At 36.1% G+C, this 20,727-nt stretch overlaps 3 protein-coding genes across 7 annotated transcripts in view; 1 reads left to right on the top strand and 2 right to left on the bottom strand.

The window, feature by feature from the left end:
* LOC132129464 (phosphatase and actin regulator 3-like) overlaps positions 1-1,952 on the bottom strand; it is a 44,002-nt gene extending 42,050 nt beyond the window's left edge. For both annotated transcript variants that reach the window (XM_059541081.1, XM_059541082.1), the window contains exon 1: positions 1,692-1,952. In XM_059541081.1, the coding sequence (XP_059397064.1) occupies positions 1,692-1,797 (106 nt within the window). In that variant the 5' untranslated portion in view covers positions 1,798-1,952. The remainder of the gene's footprint in view (positions 1-1,691) is intronic.
* A 4,782-nt stretch (positions 1,953-6,734) lies between these two features.
* LOC132129083 (GPI transamidase component PIG-T-like) lies at positions 6,735-14,036 on the top strand. Of its 4 annotated transcripts, XR_009428438.1 has the most exons (13): positions 6,738-7,148; positions 7,944-8,121; positions 8,269-8,396; positions 9,481-9,581; positions 9,680-9,766; positions 9,885-9,972; positions 10,301-10,398; positions 10,533-10,689; positions 10,868-11,068; positions 11,628-11,793; positions 11,950-12,033; positions 12,866-13,398; positions 13,517-13,548. XR_009428438.1 is itself a non-coding variant. In XM_059540513.1 (12 exons), the coding sequence occupies exons 1-12, from the start codon at positions 6,782-6,784 to the stop codon at positions 13,116-13,118; spliced, it is 1,908 nt and encodes a 635-aa protein (XP_059396496.1). In that variant the 5' UTR covers positions 6,738-6,781; the 3' UTR covers positions 13,119-14,036. The 4 variants fall into 4 exon arrangements, 3 of the variants coding, with proteins under 3 accessions (XP_059396497.1, XP_059396496.1, XP_059396498.1); XM_059540513.1 differs by having other exon boundaries at positions 12,866-14,036; XM_059540515.1 differs by having other exon boundaries at positions 6,953-7,148; positions 7,944-8,101; positions 8,311-8,396; positions 12,866-14,036.
* Positions 14,037-15,213: 1,177 nt separating this feature from the next.
* On the bottom strand, positions 15,214-18,444 carry LOC132129187 (perlwapin-like). The gene is made up of 4 exons (XM_059540684.1): positions 17,947-18,444; positions 16,789-16,920; positions 16,528-16,665; positions 15,214-15,540 (listed from the first exon to the last, which is right to left on the bottom strand). The coding sequence occupies exons 1-4, from the start codon at positions 18,155-18,157 to the stop codon at positions 15,407-15,409; spliced, it is 615 nt and encodes a 204-aa protein (XP_059396667.1). The 5' UTR covers positions 18,158-18,444; the 3' UTR covers positions 15,214-15,406.
* Between the last annotated feature and the right edge of the window lie 2,283 nt (positions 18,445-20,727).

The raw sequence follows: 20,727 nt of genomic DNA, 5'->3' as shown, positions 1-20,727 counted from the left end.
CCACTCCACTTATACGCTGGACCTCATGTTCAAAGGTAAATCCCATTAAACATATTTCACAATACATTCAGAATATACAGTTTCAGGGCTATTAGAATTATTATTTACATTATTTGAATAGCAATTAAGCACATAATTTGCCCCCCAAAAACATTGCAACACATTTAGACATTTCACTTTGCCTTTGTCATGTTATATTCACGACAATTACAAAGCCAAATGTCCAAATGTGTTGCAATAATTTCATTGTGTTTGTATATATTATAAATATTGTATTTATGCGTGTGTGTGTGTGTTTGTGTGTGTGTGTGTGTGTGTGTGTGTGTGTGTGTGTGTGTGTGTGTGTGTGTATTCTTATATTCTTATATTTGTAGAGAGAGATTCATATTTGTTATTATATGTATATATATATATATATATATATATATATATATATATATATATATATATATATATATATATACACACACACAAATACACACAAACACACACACACATAGACTGTTAATTAAAATTCAGAGAGATTATTTTTTGCTTATTCTTATTACAGTATGTATAGAACTGAGAGCAGAAAGTGCTTAATTGTTATGAAAAAATAAACAATGCAAAAAATAAGAATTCTAAAACTGGGATTATCTCTTCCTGGTTTCTTATTATAGCACAGTCTTGTGTTTCTTTCCTCTGAATTTAGGGTGTAATATGTGACCCTGTTTGTGAAATCCATGTTAAAGTCTTAAAATCTAATTATGAGATAACAAACACCAAAGTTTGATTTCAACCATTAATTTTACTATATGATTTCAATCTTTGACATGGCCTTTCTCAATCAACATTAAAAATATATAGGTTATATTTTCACAGAATGTTCTACATCTTTATGAAGTTGATTTAATGTAGAAAACAGTAAATCAAAAAAAAATGGGGTAGGGTAGGGTCGGGTCACATATGACCTGGACATTCTTGACAGGTTTGATGTGATTTGCCTGTTCTATAATGACAATGAACACAAGCATACATTTTAGACCACACTGAATACTCCAAATCCGACTCCAATGAGATGTGCTTTTTGTCCACCATCTAAAAAAGCTGCCTTCTAGAAACCTCACTACATCAGTTTCTCCAGGAGACACCATTGACCCGCTCTGTTGAATATAGGCACGAGCAGTGAATGCGCAGTCTCAGTGCGGAACGAAGGTTTCTGACACACCAGCCAATGTTGCCAAAGCAGCAAAAAATGCATCTCATTTCATCAGGTCCTCAAAAGCAAACATGCATTAAATGATCACAGAGGTGCACAAGGAAGTATGTGCACAAGAGACAAAAGACAACGAGGACCCTCCCTCAGTGAAAATTAAGATCTAAATATTTTTGCCTGTTCATTTTGAACGGTATCATAAGCCACAGTTGGCACATAATCTCCAGACTGTCTGCTATACGGTTTTCTGTTATAGCTACCATAACGCAGATCCATAGGGAAATATTACTATGGTAGCCAGATGCATTTCATAGGGACACAGACGGAGCATCAAATGCGGCGTAATTTGATTGATCTCATTCGTGAAGCGCACAACACTGAAATGAAAGTGGAGGTTGTTAATGCAGATTATGGAGCCACTTTCACCTCCATCGCGCGTGGAAATGAAAAGCGCGTATTCTAATGCCATCTCCAGACAATAAATGCATCGTCTTACCTGCGCTGTGCGAGAGATCGATGCAAGACTCGCTGAGGATGTTCGGGTCACTTTGAGATCTGCCTCTGTGCAGGAGACATTTGTCTATTCCGTCCGATGAAGCCATGAGGAGCTCTGAATAAAATATTGAAATCCCGTTCCGAGGCAGTCAAACCCGACGGTGAGGAGGATGCGTCTCGGTCTAAGAGCATCCAGCAGCAGGCATGCTGAATTAGAGCCCTCTACAGTGACTATGTCTGTGTGTGTGTGTGTGTGCATGAGGGAGCGAGACCGAGTGTGTCTGTCGTGAGGGTTGGGGTATCGCGCAGATGCCACCTTAATCCACTTCACTATGACCGACTGACAAGCGAGCATCCTTTCTGGATCAGGATACTATGACGGTTTTACAGTACCTTCATTTTATATATATATATATATATATATATATATATATATATATATATATATATATATATATATATATATATATACAGTACAGACCAAAAGTTTGGAAACATTACTATTTTTAATGTTTTGAAAGAAGTTTCTTCTGCTCATCAAGCCTGCATCTATTTGATAAAAAAATACAGAAAAAATGTAATATTGTGATATATAATTACAATTTAAAATAATTGTTTTTAAATTTATATACTTTAAATTATCATTTCTTTCTGTGATGCAAAGCTGAATTTTTAGGATCATTATCACATGATCCTTTAGAAATTATTCTAATATGATGATTCATTATCAAAGTTGGAAACAGTTCTGCTGCTTAGTATTTTTTCAGAACATGTGATACTTTTTTAGGATACTTTGATGAATAAAAAGTAAAAAAAAATAATAATAATAAAAGAAGCTATGTTTTTAAAATATAAATATTTTGTAACAACAATATACACTACTGGTCAGTAATTTGGGGTCAGTAATTTTTTTCTTTCTATTTTTTTTTTTTTTATAAAATCAATACTTTTATTCAGCAAGGATGTGTTAAATTGCTAAAAAGTGATAGTAAAGAAAATATATTATTAGAATATATATTATTAGAATTAATTTTTTATTTTGAATAAATGCAGTTCTTTTTACCCTTTTATTCATCAAATATATTTGATGAAATATCAAATATAACTGTTTCCAACACTCATAATAAATCAGAATATTAGAATGATTTCTAAATGATCATGTGATAGACTGGATGTTACATGTGACACTGAAGGCTGGAGTAATGATGCTGAAAATTCAGCTTTGCATCACAGGAATAATTTTTTTAAAGTATATTCAAATAGAAAACTATTATTTTAAGTTGTAATAATATTTCACAATATTACTGTTTTTTCTGTATTTTTGATCAAATAAATGCAGGCTTGATGAGCAGAAGAAACCTCTTTCAAAAACATTAAAAATAGTAATGTTTCCAAACTTTTGGTCTGTACTGTATATATATATATATATATATATATATATATATATATTTTTTTTTTTTTTCTTTTTTTTTTTTACAGACCTTGTGGCGGTGAATCAGTGTTTTTGAGATTTGAGGTGAACGAATATTTCGCTCGCTTAATTAGCCTAAGTCTTAATTAATAATAATAATTAATACTATTAAGCTAACTGAGACTTGTTATAGCACTTTTATATCATTGCTATTTTCTTGATTTTGACTGCCTCCATTGTACTCATTTGTAAATCGCTTTGGATAAAAGTGTCTGCAGCCTACAGGTGCATGTCAATAAATTAGAATGTCGTGGAAAAGTTAAATTATTTCAGTAATTCAACTCAAATTGTGAAACTTGTGTATTTAATAAATTCAATGCACACGACTGATGTCTTTGGTTCTTTTAATTGTGATGATTTTGGCTCACATTTAACAAAAACCCACCAATTCACAATTCTCAATAAATTAGAATACTTCATAAGACCAATAAAAAAAAATGTAGTGAATTGTTTGTCTTCTGGAAAGTATGTTAATTTACTGTACATGTACTCAATACTTGGTATGGGGCTACTTTTGCTTTAATTACTGCCTTAATTCAGCGTGGCATGGAGGTGATCAGTTTGTGGCACTGCTGAGGTGATCTGGACAAAGGTTTCTTTGACAGTGGCCTTCAGCTCATCTGCACTGTTTGGTGTGTTTCTCATCTTCCTCTTGACAATATCCCATAGATTCTCTCTGGGGTTCAGGTCTGGTGAGTTTGCTGACCAGTCAAGCACACCAACACCATGGTCATTAAACCAACTTATGGTGCTTTTGGCAGTGTGGGCAGGGGTCAAATCCTGATGGAAAATGAAATCAGCATCTTCAAAAAGATGGACAGCAGAAGGAAGCATGACATGCTCCAAAATTTCTTGGTAAACGGATTCAGTGATTTTGGTTTTCAAAAAACACAATGGACCAACACCAGCAGATGACATTGCACCCCAAATCCTCACAGACTGTGGAAACATAACACTGGACTTCAAGCAACTTGGGCTATGAGCTTCCCCACCCTTCCTCCAGACTCTAGGACCTTGGTTTCCAAATGAAATACAAAACTTGCTCTCATCTGAAAAGAACACTTTGGACCACTGGGCAACAGTCCAGTTCTTCTTCTCCTTAGCACAGGTAAGACGCCTCTGACGTTGTCTGTGGTTCAGCAAATTCCTCGACACGTCTGTGTGTGGTGGCTCTTGATGCCTTGACCCCAGCCTCAGTCAATTCCTTGTGAAGTTCACTTAAATTCTTGAATTGATTTTGCTTGACAATCCTCATAAGACTACGGTTCTCTCGGTTGGTTGTGTATCTTTTTTTTTCTCCACACTTTTTCCTTCCACTCAACTTTCTGTTAACATGCTTGGATAAAGCACTCTGTGAACAGCCAGCTTCTTTGGCAATGAATGTTTGTGGCTTACCCTCCTTGTGAAGGGTGTCAATGATTGTCTTCTGGACAACCGGAGATCAGCAGTCTTCCCTATGATTGTGTAGCCTACTGAACCAAACTGAGAGACCATTTTGAAGGCTCAGGAAACCTTTGCAGGTGTTTTGAGTTGATTAGCTGATTGGCGTGTCATCATATTCTAATTTGTTGAGATTTTGTTAAATGTGAGCCAAAATCATCAAAATTTAAAGAACCAAAGACTTCAGTAGTTGTGCAATTATTTAATTTAATACATGAGTTTCACAATTTGAGTTGAATTACTGAAATAAATGAACTTTTCCACAACATTCTAATTTATTGAGATGAAACTGTACATGTAAGTCCAGTGTTGCCAAGTCTGTGGGTTTGCCCACAGCGGAATTAATTATTCCATTGCAGCGGAATGTTTTTCATGTCATCAGGTTGAAGCGACCAAAATAATATTTATATAATAAAATTTATATTTATATAATAATAATAATAATATTTAGCCCCTGGAATGCAACTTTTACCAGAGGAACCCCACCAGAAAATGTGTAGGCCTATTTACAGTAAGAATGCAATTTTTAGGCAACCTACCGCTCTCCCTTGTGAAGCCCATGCGGAAGTGACTGTGACTGTAATTCATCAACTGGCTGCAAAAGGTAGTCAATCCCATAGACTCCCCATGTTAAAATTCCCAACTTTACAGCAGAATAAAACATGTTTACAGCCTGGTTCAAAAAATTATTTTGGTCTATATAGGTAATTTTGCCCTTCATGACAACTGTCAACGTCTAATGACATTGTTTGCCTACTTGGTAGGTCTTGCAATTGTAAGTGCAGACGTCAAGTCCAGTCACCTTTATTTGTATAGTGCACGCTTTATACAATACTGATTGCGTCAAAGCAGCTTTACAGTGTCAAAGAGGAAAATAATTTGTCAATAATGCAAGAAGACAACAACAAAGTCATTTTTCCAGCTAAAGTCAGTTCATTGATGATTCAGTGAAGTCATCATCCAGTTCAGCTCACTTCGAATAGTGTCTGTGCAGTCAGTCCAGCATCCACAACTGAGCAAGCCAAAAGTGAGACGAAACCAGCATGGCATGGTTTCATTCCAGGCTGCAACACACGTCAGATTGTGCAGACATCTCTGTGATGAACATGTGATATCAGGGGTGAAGGAGTGTCAGATGTCAAATAGACGTTTATAAGATTCTTTAAGATGTTTATGATTTAGAATGTATGTAATACTGATATCTTAAAGATGTCTTTCAGATGTTTGTACACAGCAGATGCTTTCCAGATGAAACAATCTTTTACAGACATCTAGCAGACATATGTGTGCTCTCTGGGAACTGAATGAATTTGGACATCTTATTCATGAACAAACCGAATGAACTTAGTAATTGGTTCATTTAAGAAAGAGAGTGCAGTATAATTCTAATGAAATGACTGATGACCATACACAATAAATGAAAATAACTGATTTCAGAGGGCTCTGTGAAGTGAATGATACAAGAGACAACAAGGCACTCACACAAGCCAATGGTATAAAGACCTGTTCACACCAGAAATTATATTTCAAAAAAAAAAAAAAAAGAATGCCTGACCTCTTTGAATATGGGCGGATTTTGATCAGCGTCAGTGTTTTTATCGTTTATTAGCTGGGAATAAAAATTATGAAATCATTATTAAAATGTATAGTTATAGTTATTATAGTTATAGTCGTCGTACTTTGTATGAACAAGCCTTAACTCTGCAGAAAGGGCCACAAACAAAGCTGAACAAAGCAAAATAAAAGGATTTGAAACACTGATACGCTGCCAAGAGTCAGACAGAGTTGTTTAGTTACCGTAAAATTAACCAAGCAGCTTTCTTATTAAAATGAATTCCTAATTACTTGTTATTAATTATTATTAATAGCTGCCACAGGAACACTGGATGAATATGAATCTTTGGATACAGCAGTCCAAAGGTAATGAGTTTACATGAACAATAAACTGAATCATTTGCTGTTTAACATAAATGCTGATAATTTTATATTATTGTTATTATTATTATTTACTCTTTATTATTTGTTCTGCTGCGCGGAATTTACAATAAAAATTAAATCTCTTGTTGACAATTTTAGATTGCCGTCTCCCATTGGTCATATTTCTACATGCCCTTCTCTGATTGGTCAATGCTGTCAACGACATTCAGGAAGTGTGTGCAGTAAAGGAAGCTGCGGCAAAAATGGCAGCGCACAGGTGCGGTTTGTCTTTAGTATGCATTTTATTTTTTTCTAGTTTAGCTCACCCCAGTAATTGTGACACGCTAGAAAAAGCAAACCATAATAGAGCAGAAAAACTGAGCATTTCAGAGGTTAATACTGATGGCGGTGTCGCTGGAGAGGATCTGAATGAAAGTCAATGGCTGTCGACGGATGTTGAGGTGGACGGAAGCGACGGCTCCAAAAACAGCGAGACTTTAAGACCAGCACCAGCGAAAGATCAGTTTCAGGAGGAGCTGGTCATCCGGCCCCTGCACTCCGGAGACATTTATGCCAGCTTCCAGTTCCGCACACTGTGGGACACTGACTTCCTGCGAGAGGGACAGAAGGGTGAGATGTCAATCATCACACACAGAAATTAACACCTTTACTCATTTCTTTGTTTCCCACATTAAATAATAACAGTTGTAACGACGTCAAAACGATCAAATAACAGACGGAGAAATAGGAAATAAATTTCATAAATGTCAGTCTAGCACTGGGGCTCCTTCATAAGGTGCATCATGGCATGCCTTTTACACGGCATGAAGGAGTTCACATGTTTACTGGACAACTATTAGCTGCATTTATTTCACTGTCTGAATGAATAGAAACTGAAAAATAAATCATGCGTAGACTGTTTATATTTGTTCACAAAAACTAGTTTCAAGCATTTAAACATAAGCCTTCAGATCAAAAAGTTTATGATAATAAGCAGTAGAATGTGGTGTTTATGAATTCTATTAATAGACTTTTACTTCCTGAGTCAGTTCTCTTTTTTTTCAAAATTTTAAACATTACACCATACTTAATTTTATGAACAAAGTATACATTTTACTCATTAAGTGTAATTCCTTGTAGTCGAAACTAATCAAATTCAATATAGTGTTTTATATAATGGATCAAATGAATAGATTAGTGAATTAAACTAAATATGGTGTAGTATTTTTAAAAAACAAATAGGCCTAATGAATATAATTAAATGTGGTACAGTATTTCAAATATGAATGAAATGAATAGGTTTCGGTCTGTACACTGTTGTGATTATGCTTGCCACAGAAGTAAGTTTGCATTAAGAGCTGATCCTTGCAAATATCACCTCAAGTCTTAACATTGGTTTGCATGATTCGTCTTTTTTGCCCACAGTTTCTCATTACCGGCTGTTCCCCAAATCCCTCGGTCAAGTGCTGTCCAAGTTCTCGGTGCGAGAGCTGCACATCTCGTTCACGCAGGGCTTCTGGAGGACCATGCAGTGGGGGCAGCCCTTCATCCCCTCTCCCCCTGGAGCAGAGCTGTGGGTGTGGTTCCACGACACCGTGAGCGAGTGAGCACCTACATGGCCTTAAATTAACTGAGAAAACTCAAGAGACCCTGATTTATTAGCATGTTTGTATTATTCTGAAATTTGGACTGAATAAAATTGCGAATCCATAATGAACTAACTGTCCACTGAATTTTGTTCAATTCTCAGTGTGGATGGAAACTGGAAGGAACTTACCAACGTCCTGTCTGGGATCTTCTGTGCATCTCTGAACTTCATTGACCTGACCAACACTGTACAGCCCAGTGCTTCTTTCAAACCGCTGGGTCTGGGGAATGGTACGACCCTTTCTGCTCATTGTATCCAGTGATGGGGAAAGTTACTTTTAAAAGTAATCCATTTCAGTATTGTGTTACTCCTTAAAAAGCTAACTAATTACGTTACTTAGTTCCTTTTTATGGAAAGTAATGCATTAAGTTACTTTTGCATTACTTTTTAAATATGAGCAGGGCTTGATTTATTTTTTTTTAATATATGAAGTTCTATTTATTGCAAATGTAAAAGCCCTTTTACACAAAAAAGTATAATGAATAAACCTGAAGGAAAAGTAAATTCATGTCTGTAGATTAGAACGAAGGAGAAGGTTCAACACTAAGCAATAAAAAAAACAAAAAAACAAAAAAAACAATGAAGCTCAATTGTTAGTTTATCTAAAGTCATTTTGGCTTATTAGCATTTTGCTTATTTGCTTATTATTTCAAAGTATCATCAAAGGTCAGCAGTAAAGACATTGGTTGATAAAATGGGATTAGATACATTTCGTGTTATTTAGTATATTTAATTATTGCAAGTTTGTGTCATTCTGAGTTTACATTTCACTGTTTTAATTCATTTTGATGAATTCAAAATCTGTTGCTTTTTTGTGAGTGGGATGAATTAATGCACATTCACATTTAGTCTAGCACTACGTCATGTTCACACAGCACACACGACTCATCTGTACTCCGATTTCTCCCAATATGGGAACCGGAGACCTGTCAGTCAATAAATGGGAAAACAAAGTAACTGGTATTACTTTTTTGAAAAAGTAAGTCCGATATTCTCTTGTTAATTAAAAAGTAATGTTACTTTACAAGTTACTTAAAAAAAGGAATCTGATAACATAACTCCCGTTACTTGTAATGCGTTACTCCCAACCATTAATTATATCACGCATTCACCCTGAGGAACTGAATCGCAGCTTTAATTGTTGGCAGTGTGAACATACCTTTATGGTTCAGTTAATGTCACATCAGCAGATGATTAGTTGTAGTGCTGTTCTTTATTTAAATTCACCCAATTAGTTCATGCTATACTTTTAAAGCAACAAAGTAAAATGTAATCTCTTTTTGACATGTGACTGATATTTTTCTCTCCACACAGCTACAGATCACCGTTTTTTACGTTACGCCACATTACCACGTGAAATCGTCTGCACTGAGAATCTCACACCCTGGAAGAAGCTTCTCCCTTGTGGTTCTAAGGTTCACGTCATTAGCTGCAATTTAATAACAGGACATTCTAAAAAAGGCAGTAACTAATTAATTTATGGTTTTGCTTTTTTATTTATTTTTTCCTCCAGGCAGGTCTGGCGGTTCTCCTGAAGTCAGAGAAGCTGTTTCACAGCAGTTTCCACTCCCAGGCTGTTCACATCAGACCCGTCTGTCAGGTGAGCTTCTTTTCAAACGTTTCTTTAACAAAATAACAGAGATATATTCTGGCACAGGTTGTACTTTGTCTGGAAATTTCTTTGCATTCCTGATGACTCCTCAGATTTTCTCTCTTAGGATGAGCGATGCACAAGTAAAGCGTGGGAGCTGAGACAAACTCTCAATGTTGTGTTTGATCTCTATACTTCAGGCCAAGGCAAAAAGGGTGAGTAATAAATGAACGTTTGATGTTAGAAGACTTCCTCCTTTTGTTCAGCGTGCCAACTAGCCGTTTGTAGCTTGATTTACCTCAAGTGTGGAAAAACTGCGCTGCTTTCGAAACGCTGCTCATCTGTTTTAAAAAAGACAATGAAACCATTTTAAAGATAATTAATTAAAAAAAAAGTGAAATCTAAAAAAAAAAAAAAAAAAAACATAAAAATGGCATTGACTTTGCAAAAGATTTGGTGCAGTGTGGTGTTTCTAATAATATAGAAAGTTGATGCTATGCTCAGTCCATCTGTATATTAATCATTATATTCATCTTTTCACAGAATGGTCCCTGTTTAAGATGTTTTCTCGAACCCTGACAGAGGCTTGTCCTCTTGCTTCATCTAGTAAAGTCTATGTGGACATCACAGACAACCCTGAGGTGAACCAGAAACAATAAAATACTTTCTGCTGGGGAAAAAGAAGCTTTTTAAATCCTCAAATCCATTAATAATTTTCCACATGAGTGAGCTGCTGTTTTCAGTCAGTGTGAGTGTTGTGCTGTTTGTCCACCAGGGGGAGCTGTTTGAGTTGAGTCCTGCGACTCCTCTGCTCAGCCAAGCTGTGGTGCTGGGGGATCGCAGGACATACTCCGTGTTTGACCTGAGCAGAGCGGAGACGTTTGGCCAGTTACGTTCACTCAATCTCCTTCTGCGCTGGAAAGGAGACAGTGGTATGAATGCATTTGATAGCTGGAGACTATCTGATGCTTGCCATGTTTTATGCATGGTCATTATTCTGATCAACTATTTCTGTTATTGTTACAAAGTGACAATCTTAATGAGCTTCCGTCTGTGTTAATAGACCAGTCACACCAACTTCTTCTATGGTTCTTTCACCTTGTGCTTTAGGCGATATGCTGCGTCCTCTGCTGCATGCAGAGCGCTACGTGGCTGGTTTTGGGCTGCAGACAGGGGAAATCCACACTGTCATCTATAATAACCACCCATATCGAGCTTTTCCTGTGCTGCTGATGGATTCAGTGCCCTGGTACCTGCAGCTGTACATTCACACCCTGACAGTCACCAGCAAATCTCGTGATAACAAGCCTAGTGAGTAGACACAGACTCACACTAGCACTGGTGCGAAATATATTGTGTACTTCAAACTTTATGTATGCTTTCTATACATTTATCAATTGTTTTAGGGCAATTCTTCAATTGAAGTCATTTTTGACTACCAGTACTTTAATCATCTTTAAATGTACTATATTTGCTATAATATATATTTACTTAAAATTTGTAAATATAACTTCTTTCAGGATTAGATGTATACATAATTACACATTTTTATGCACTGAAATGCCAGATGTATTTAGCAAATCCAAAACGTGAAATACCGATCAGGACTTTCTTGATTTTATACATTTTTATTCATCAGTTGTAGATGGGAAGTTATAACATCTGGGGAGGGAACAAGCCCAAAACAGAAAATTGCTGGCAAAAGTTATGTTTCAACACTCTTTAAAATGCGCAAGTAGCCACAATAAAGCCATTATGAACTATACTTTTTTCTCCTTTTTTTAAAAATCATCCTTAGTGGACAGAACAAGTCCTGTGCTTAGGAGCAGAGAGAATACAGACTTCATAAACGTTGTGCTTTCTCCTGTAGGTTACATTCAGTACCAGCCTGCTAAAGACCGCCATCGTCCTCATCTGCTGGAGATGCTGATCCAGTTACCCCCTCACTCCATGACCGAGGTCACTGTACAGTTTGAAAGGGCCCTGCTCAAATGGACTGAGTACACACCTGATCCCAACCACGGCTTCTATGTTGGGTAAGACACTTGACACCTCCAGGTTCTTTTGCGAGTCAGGATTTTGTGTTTTCTTGAAATTCTTGACTGAAAAATAATTGTTGTTGATGGATTTGTTGCACATCCCGTGTGCCACTCCCTATGTCTGACTGATGTACCATCAATATGTTCTTGCAGGTCCTCTGTCGTCAGTGCCCTTGTGCCAAGTATGGTTGCAATGAGCACCAACTTCACACAAGATCAACCGTTGTTCAGCAGTTTGTAAGTATTAAGCGGCCTTGGTGTTAAAAAAGTAGTTCATCCAAAAATTAACTTTTTCTGGAAATGTACTCACCCTCAGGCAAACCAAGATGTAGATGAGTTTGTTTCTTCATCAGAACAGATTTGGAGAATTTTAACTGTTATTTGCTCACCAATGGATGCTCTGCAGTGAATGGGTGCCGTCAGAATGAGAGTCCAAACAGTTGATAAAAACATCACAATAATCCACACGTAATCCACATCACTCCAGTTCATCAGTTAACATCTTGTGAAGTGGAAAGCTGCGCGTTAGTAAGAAGCAAATCCATTATTCAGGTGTTTTAACTTTAAACCATTTCTTCCGGCTAAAATATGAATCTTTAATCCATAGTATTTCTCCAGTTAAAAAAAAAATCATTTAGTCTGAATAAGTAGCGAAATATACACCGTTCAAGCTCTGTTTATAAATGAAAACAGTCCAAAACATTTCTAAGCAAATATGTGTGTGGATTTTGATATGAGAGGACAACAGGGGATGGACTTTTTCACTGTAGGAAGCTTTATTATGGATTATGAAGTTTAAAAACATCTTGATGGATTTGTTTCTTACACCCAGTGTGGATTACTGTGATGTTTTTAATATTTGTTTGGACTCTCATTCTGACGGCACCCATTCACTGCAGAGGATCCATTGATGAGAAAGTGATGTAGTGATACATTTCTCCAAATCTGTTCACATGAGGAAACAAACTCATCTATATCTTGGCATTTTTAGGGGAATTATTTCTTAAATAGTAAATAAGTATACCTTATTTGTTTTCTTTGTATATAACCTTTCACCTCTGACTTCCAGTGTCCCAGTCAAAGAAGAATCAAGCTACTTTGTGCGAGTGTACACTGAACCACTGCTGGTAAATCTACCCACGCCTGACTTCAGCATGCCCTACAATGTCATCTGCCTCACCTGCACGGTGGTCGCGGTGGGCTACGGCTCCTTCTACAACTTGCTGACCCGCACCTTCCAGGTGGATGAACCGAGTCCACCGCTGTCGAAACGATTGGCCAACCTCATCCGTCGCATGAGGGGAGTGCCACTGCTGGCCTAAACTACTGAGAGCATAAATGTCCATATGAGGAAGCGGAGAGAATTGTAATGCTTAAACGGCAGCTGCTGAAGTTTTAAGATGCTTGTCAGCCCTGGATGGACTCGATGCCAAGTAAATGCTCTGAACTTCTGTTGAACAAATGACCTGCCAAAATGGATTATCCTCCTTTTAAGGCTTTCTTTTGTGAGTCACACAAGCAAAGATTTGTCACCTTTGTGTTGTTTTTGTCACACATGCAAAGATAAGCCACTTTTTTTGTTGTTGTTTTATTTTGTTTTTTGTTTTGTGAGTAACATATGCAAAAGATTAAACACCATTTTGTTTTTATTTTTGTTTTGAGTGCTTTCTGAGTCACTGTTTTGTTTTGTTTTATCTTGTTTTTTGTTTTGTTTTGTGAGTAACATATGCAAAAGATTAACCACCGTTTTGTTTTTATTTTTGTTTTGAGTGCTTTCTGAGTCAGTTTTGTTTTGTGTTTTATCTTGTTTTTTTTGTTTTGTTTTTTTGTCACATAAGCAAAGACATTTTTGCAGTATTGTTTTTAAAAAACGATAGCTCGCTGTCACATGAACATTTTTCAAAGGATCTACATGGTTCGGGCATCTGGGAGAAATATACATGCATGATGTTAAGTCGTTTCAGTCTACTCCACCCTTTTGAGAGCGTGACCAAGCTTCAGAAACACTGACACTACAATCCAAATAATGAAAATGGATGTCTTAAGAATGTGGCAAATATTTTCCATATTCTGTTATGCACTGATATTTAAATGTGTTGTTTTGAAAGATTGGACTGCTTTTATTGTTTTTTCTTTATTTTTTGCATTTGCCTCACCACATAATGGCCTCCAGATTGGGTGTTACCTTTAACAATGGTTAACTTTCCCATAATAAAACGACTGGAAACGTTTTAAGAACAGTTTGACTCTTTAGTGCAACATTTTTTTGTTAGTGCCTCAAAAGGGATTTTGCAGAAGATGGGATTTGTAGCTGATGGTGCTACATAACATCATGCCATAGGAAAGGAAGCCAAGCAACTGACAAAATAGATAAGGTATACACACATATATATATATATATATATATATATATATATATATATATATATATATATATATACACACACACACACACACACATCATTCAAAAATTTGGAGCCTTAAATCTTTTTTTAAAGAGATTGTAAAATCCTTCTAATATGTGATGCTCGAGAAACATTTCTTAAATATTTCTGAAAGTTCAAATGAACAACATTTATTATAAATGTATTTTGAGTTTTCACATTCTTGGAAGCTGATGCACAATAAACCTCAGTTTAGCACAAATTCTCTTCATTTTTGCACTTTCTTCTCTCTTTACATGACTAAATTGCTAAAAGTGCAGCGTTACCCGTTTCACACCGCAAGCGTGAGCGGCGCGCGAGCAGCGCGTATTTTTTCGGCGTCCATGTTAATCAATGAGTGCATTCACACCGGGACCAGGAGCAGCGCGTGAGCGTCAAGCAGGAGCGTCGCGTGAACAGCAGTGCAGCGGGGGTTTCGGCGTCCGGTCTATTTTTGCTGTGCTGCTCACGCTCAATTAAAGTGAAAGCACACTTTTGATGGACAAAATAAATGTGATTTAACACAAAACGTGCTCAAAATGCACAGAATAAGCATGTCAAGAGTTTTAACAACAATGCCAATGTCTAGTGTTTTAACAATTATGCCAGAAAAGAAAATTAAGTATAACAAATATGTATTTACCAATTTAAACTTTTTAATTGCGCGGACGCGCTGCTCGCGCACCGTTTTACGCTTGCGATGTGAAACAGGGGTTACCCAGCATCCTCTGACTGTTTCATTTCTGGTAGGTTAGTACTTAAGTTCAAAGCTTTTCCATCACTGTCATGTTTTTGCTGACAAATACTTTGACCTATTTGCTGCCAAGCTCCTGGAGAGGATGGAAACAGAGGTCTCTTTCATTACAAGACGTGCCTGTGTTTGGGTCTCGGGGAGGGGAACTTGTACATTCCTAAGCAGTGATGCCAATGAGCCGTTATGTGAGAATAGAACAGCCAAACGAACACTGGCATACCAAAAATACCAACTCTTCAATGAAGCAGTTTTCTTTGTTATTTTGTGGCCAAGAATACACAACCACTGGAAGGTTTACTGAAACTATGAGGTTTAGTTGATGGTTATAAATGAGGAAAACAACCTCTATGAATAAAGCACTAAATGGCAAAAGAAATCAAGTATGCATGTATATGCAAAATCAATCCACCAAAGACTCTTTCCTTAGGTTAAATCAGCACGGTTCACTGCATGCATGACCGCAGGTGGTTGGGCAACACTTCTGTTCAGCAGGACACTGGCCATCATGGTAACAGTATTCTGCACACATTGGAGTCCCCTTCGGGAGAGCACATCGACCCGGCTTCACTGCATGAACAGACAAACAGTGCTCAGCTTTAGATACACTGCACAAAACACTCAAAGCAACATCATTTTACTTACAGAGGGAATTGTACTATAAGTATTATTTAGTGTTTATTCTTTTTGTAAAGCCACTCTTTGTCTGGAATAGTACTGTATTATATATAATATGTAAAATAAAACACAATCTGAAAGGCAATGCAAAAGCTGCCCCCAAAAAACAAAACAAAACAAAAAATAATAAAATTTCCCACCTGTATAACAACATATTAACATTAAATAATATCTATTATTATAATATAAAACAAAAAGAGAGGCAGAAAGAATATATATATTCTTTCTATCTATATTCTTTTGTGTGTGTGTGTATATATATATATATATATATATATATATATATATATACAAAACCAGTCTTAAGTGTCAATTTTTTCGAAAATTGAGATTTATGTATCATCTGAAAGCTGAATAAATAATCTTTTCATTGATGTATGGTTTATTAGGTTCGGACAATATTTTAAAATCTGGAATTTGAGGGTGCAAAAACATCTAAATACTGAGAGAATCACCTTTAAAGTTGCCCAAATAAATTCTTAGAAATGCATTTTACTAATCAAAAGTTAAGTTTTGATATATTTACGGTAGGAAATTTACAAAATATGTTAATGCAACATGATCTTTTCTCAATATCCTAATGATTTTTGGCATAAAAGAAAAATGAATAAATTTTTTTTTTTTGGCTATTGCTGAAAATATACCCCAGCGAGTGGTTTTGTGGTCCAGGGGCACACACACACACACACACATATATATATATAATTATTGTTATAAAATGCCATGAGAAAGCTCAATAATATAATATAATATAACATAATATAATATAATATAATATAATATAATATAATATAATATAATATAATATAATATAATATAATATAATATAATATAATATAATATAATATAATATAATATAATATAATATAATATTCACACCTGTATATGGATCCATACATTCATGTCCACACCCATTGCTGCAGCATTTCTCACTGTTTGGACAGTCACTGTCATTGGCACAGAACTCGGCACACATTCCTGCTCCAAATTTCCTGCGTGGACACACTCCTGGCTTTGCTGTTATACAAACACATGACAGAGACACCATAGCACTGCATGCTGAGTGCCTTGAATATAAACTATTTCAGCCTTTCAGTGAAATGTAATGTTTAAACCAATGTGTTATTTGCTGTTTCTTACTGAAAGCAGGAGGCACACACACAGCCCCGCAGTCAAAGACACAGCATTTGTGTCCTCCAGAGCAGTCTTTATCAGAAACACATCCCCGAATGGACGGCACGACCGTCAGCTTCGCTGGACAGTGACCCTCCTCTACAGAAGAGCAGCATTACAGGAGAGATCAGGGAGTGATGCAAGAGTTTGATTCAGCATCTGTAAGTCAGTGGTTCTCCATTACGTGTCTCAAACTTTACTAACATTTTCACATATTTATCTGCTTCAGTTTTAAATAGTTTATAAATCTACTATTTATACCTTAACTGTGTCAGCTAGCTTCAAATACAAGGTGCTTTTACAACATACATGTTTGAAAAAAATAAAAATAAAAAAATAAGTTGTAAATTGAAGAATGATTATTGGAATATATTTTACCAAAAAATATTATTTCAGTCTTTCTACTTGAAAATTGCATATTAAATTCAACATTACTTGTGTTTTGTGTGTGTGTTGTAATAGTGAATATTAATAGAAAATGTATTAATTAATATTAATAACTAATAGAAAACCATGGACATCAATTTATATTTTGTTCATGAATTTACTGTTGTAACCAAATGTATATGTTCAAAATAACTTATGTCATCCTCATGGATGTATTTATTTATTTATATAACATATATATATATGTTATATATTTTTTACATTTACACGCATTTTGAGTTAATGGACTGAATACAATAAACGCTTCAGACTTTTATTGAAGAACAAATGTTCTGTAAGGTACAGTAGTTCTTTAAATAGTTACAAGTTATAATTAAATCCCTTATAGGGAGTTAAAATACGAAACATTTCGAAGAATTTGTTTCCAGGAATTATGACATACAGTAAAAAAATAAATCGTTACCATGTTAATATTGATATTCTTGTTTTACAGTAGTATATATATATATATATATATATATATATATATATATATATATATATATATATATATATAATAGTCATAATAATGAATGTTTTTCTGAGAACTAATTGAACTAATGTACACAGTTCACCTTTCACTGGACGTCTTTTTTACTGTAGGTTTGTAAACTGTAATATGCCGAGATGTTTTGTCAGGTAGGTTTATGCCTGTCCTCGTGCTGCGTAATGAAGCTACAGGAACACGGATCTTCTCACCTGTGCAGTCCCGTCCTGGAGCCGCGTCTATGGTGGTCAAACATCCAGACAGACACAATAACAGCACACTGACCGAGCAGCACCGAGCCGACATCCTCTCGACCTGCGACCACACGATGATGAGCTCGAGTCTGCTGCTGAAGCGCGTGAACGAGCGAGTCGAGTCCGGTCCGGAGGGGCGGAGAGAGGCGCGAGGCAGTGCACACAACATCAAACGAAACAAAAAAAGTGTTGCTGGATCAAAACATCTGCTGAACTCCCCAACAGAAAATAGGCTATTCAGTTCTGCTTAATCCTTTAGAATACTTCATCATTAGCATCATCATCATCATCATCATCATCATCACAGACCGTTATATACACAGGCAAAGCGGTCGCCACCAGCAGGAGGAGCGCCGATAAGAGCACATCTGGAGCTAGTTTTAGCAGAGTTGTTATAAAGAGTGGCACGGCCACCCTGAAATACGACTGTCTGACACCCCCCTGGATTTCCCTGCAAAATTGGGCTAGAGTACAGTCAATCTGACGATGCCTGTGTGACCCATCGGGTAATGAACAGTTATACACACAGTTGTGGTCTTACGTCTTCATGCTCACTTGAGCCAAATACAGGAAATACATCATGTAGTCAAGTGCAAAGACAAGGGGTCTACCTAAGACATTGATTAGCTGGTTCAGGTGTGTTTAATTAGAGTTGGAGCTGAACTCTGCAGGACAGTGGCCCTCCAGGACCCAGTTTTAGTGACCCTTGACATGGGGCGTCAAACGGCCCTGACCATATATGTGAAAGGGGAACAGTAAATACACATGCTTTCAAGATGTTTTGGTTTGCATTTTTAAAGCAACGTTTTAAAATGTTTGTATATATGCCTTCCAAATAAATCATACTTTTCTCTGGACTAGAAAGCATTTGACTGCGGGCCGCACCAGTAAGAAAAGCCCACCGATCAGAAAACCTGGAGTCCACTCTCAACCAGTGGAGTGAATCCGGAGCAGGACGACCTGTTCTAGGATACAACAAAACACATGAACACCTTTAAGCATTTTTTATCCAAGGAGGTGAATGTAATCCTGCAGAGAGCTCTGTATATGTTAGCGTCTCAAAGGTAGTTGCTCAGCTGGCACATGTGTTACCCCATTCAGGACCATACCATTTTTACTTAAATGGCCACTCGGTTCCAGAAGTGTATGCATTTTTAAATCTCTTGATCTGTGAAAGCCACGTGACTGCGGTAGAGCCATCCAAATACATTTGAAATGTATGCTGCTTAAGTTTGGATGAAGTACGATACTTTATTTGCCACATGATAGTTTGATTTTAATTATGTACAGTTACAGTACAATCATGCCAGACATGGTTTAAACTTTCAAGTTTTTTATGGCAGAGTGTGGGCTGATCTGACTCATTTTACCCGAAGAAACCTCAATGGAAACCCCTCAGTTTCTCCATGGAAGCAGTTGCACAGGAAAAAAAGAAGTGGCGTTTTCTCTGTGGATGAGGCACATAGAAATATTTGTCAGCAGTCATGCATGTTAGCAGTGCCATATGATTTCAAGAGAACTGGACCCTCTGTATAGAATATACAAATTGACTGTATGCATGCTTTATCTAGATGTGCATCTCCAGGAAATCCTGTAGTTTCATGTGACCACTAGATGGCAAGAGATAATAATCGGTCTTACTTTTTGGATTCAAATTAGATCAATCTGATTTTATGTAACTGACTAATACAAGTTAGGACCAGAAAAAAAGTAATAACTAACTAGTAAGACTAGTCTAAGCAGTGTATGCAATCAGCCCCTGGAAGCTGAGACTGGTTCTTTAAATATATATATTAAACTAAACGACTAAATAATAATTTACTAAAATAAATAAATAATACAATTCATAGCCAGTTGGCTCTTGTCTTTGACCCAAACTTACTGAGGAACTGGAAAAGAGAGTACGTTACACAATACCTTTTCCATTAGCAAAGTGCAGTACAAATTCAGTACATCTTAGAGTTATGTAAAAGAGTTTATTGACCTACTGAAAACACTTTCAGTGCATAACATCATTTGAAATACAAAACCTTAATTAAAACCATTTAATGTAAAAGGCCTTTTAGTTTGCCAAAATGCAACTATAAAATGACAATATTTGTGAAATTGGCTTCGTGAAGTGTATATTACTTTGAGGATTCAACTATGCCCAACAACAATAAATAAACAAACACATAAATAAATATATTGAAGTTCAATTTTAGTAGGTAACAGAGAGGGGAAAACAGGTATCCGTTTAAACCAGTATACAAAATTATCTGAATTTGCATGCAAGGGACAACAATTTGTTAAAAAAATATATCTATATCCATCTCTCTCTCTCTCTCTGTGTAATATATATATATATATATATATTATAAAAAATATAGGCTCAGATATTAAAAATGTAATTTTTTAAATGAACAACTATGCAGTATTGGTGGAATGATAGTGTTTTCTGTATCTCTGTATTCAAAATCATTCAATAAAAATGCTCTGACAAAAAAAAAAAAAAAAAAAAGCAGCCCTAAAACACCGGTTAGTGTTTTTTTTTTTTTTTTTGTCAGAGCATTTTTATTGAATGATTTTGAATAAACTAAATAAACTGCTGTGACCATAAGTTTTAAAAGTACTCTACTCCAAAAGAGCACTGTAACAAAATAAAAATTAAAACTGTAGTTTACACCATCACAAAAACATATTAATATCTGAAGGCTTTGACAATTTCATTCATAATTTACACCAAAAGAGGAAATTCCC

Source organism: Carassius carassius, chromosome 46 (assembly GCF_963082965.1).
Source record: "Carassius carassius chromosome 46, fCarCar2.1, whole genome shotgun sequence".
In the NCBI taxonomy this organism is placed as follows: Eukaryota; Metazoa; Chordata; class Actinopteri; order Cypriniformes; family Cyprinidae; genus Carassius; species Carassius carassius.
This window is presented reverse-complemented; position numbering and strand designations above follow the sequence as displayed.

Bases quoted from the DNA above. Each gene is read 5' to 3' on its own strand.
- LOC132129083 (XM_059540513.1), top strand. From the start codon at position 6,782: ATGGCAGCGCACAGGTGCGGTTTGTCTTTAGTATGCATTTTATTTTTT. The intron at 7,149-7,943 runs GTGAGATGTCAA...TTTTGCCCACAG, and splicing joins CCTGCGAGAGGGACAGAAGG to TTTCTCATTACCGGCTGTTC. The intron at 9,767-9,884 runs GTGAGCTTCTTT...TTTCTCTCTTAG, and splicing joins ACATCAGACCCGTCTGTCAG to GATGAGCGATGCACAAGTAA.
- LOC132129187 (XM_059540684.1), bottom strand. From the start codon at position 18,157: ATGTTGTGTGCACTGCCTCGCGCCTCTCTCCGCCCCTCCGGACCGGAC. The intron at 16,921-17,946 runs GTGAGAAGATCC...GCTCTTCTGTAG, and splicing joins TCCAGGACGGGACTGCACAG to AGGAGGGTCACTGTCCAGCG. The intron at 16,666-16,788 runs GTAAGAAACAGC...TTTGTATAACAG, and splicing joins GTGTGTGCCTCCTGCTTTCA to CAAAGCCAGGAGTGTGTCCA.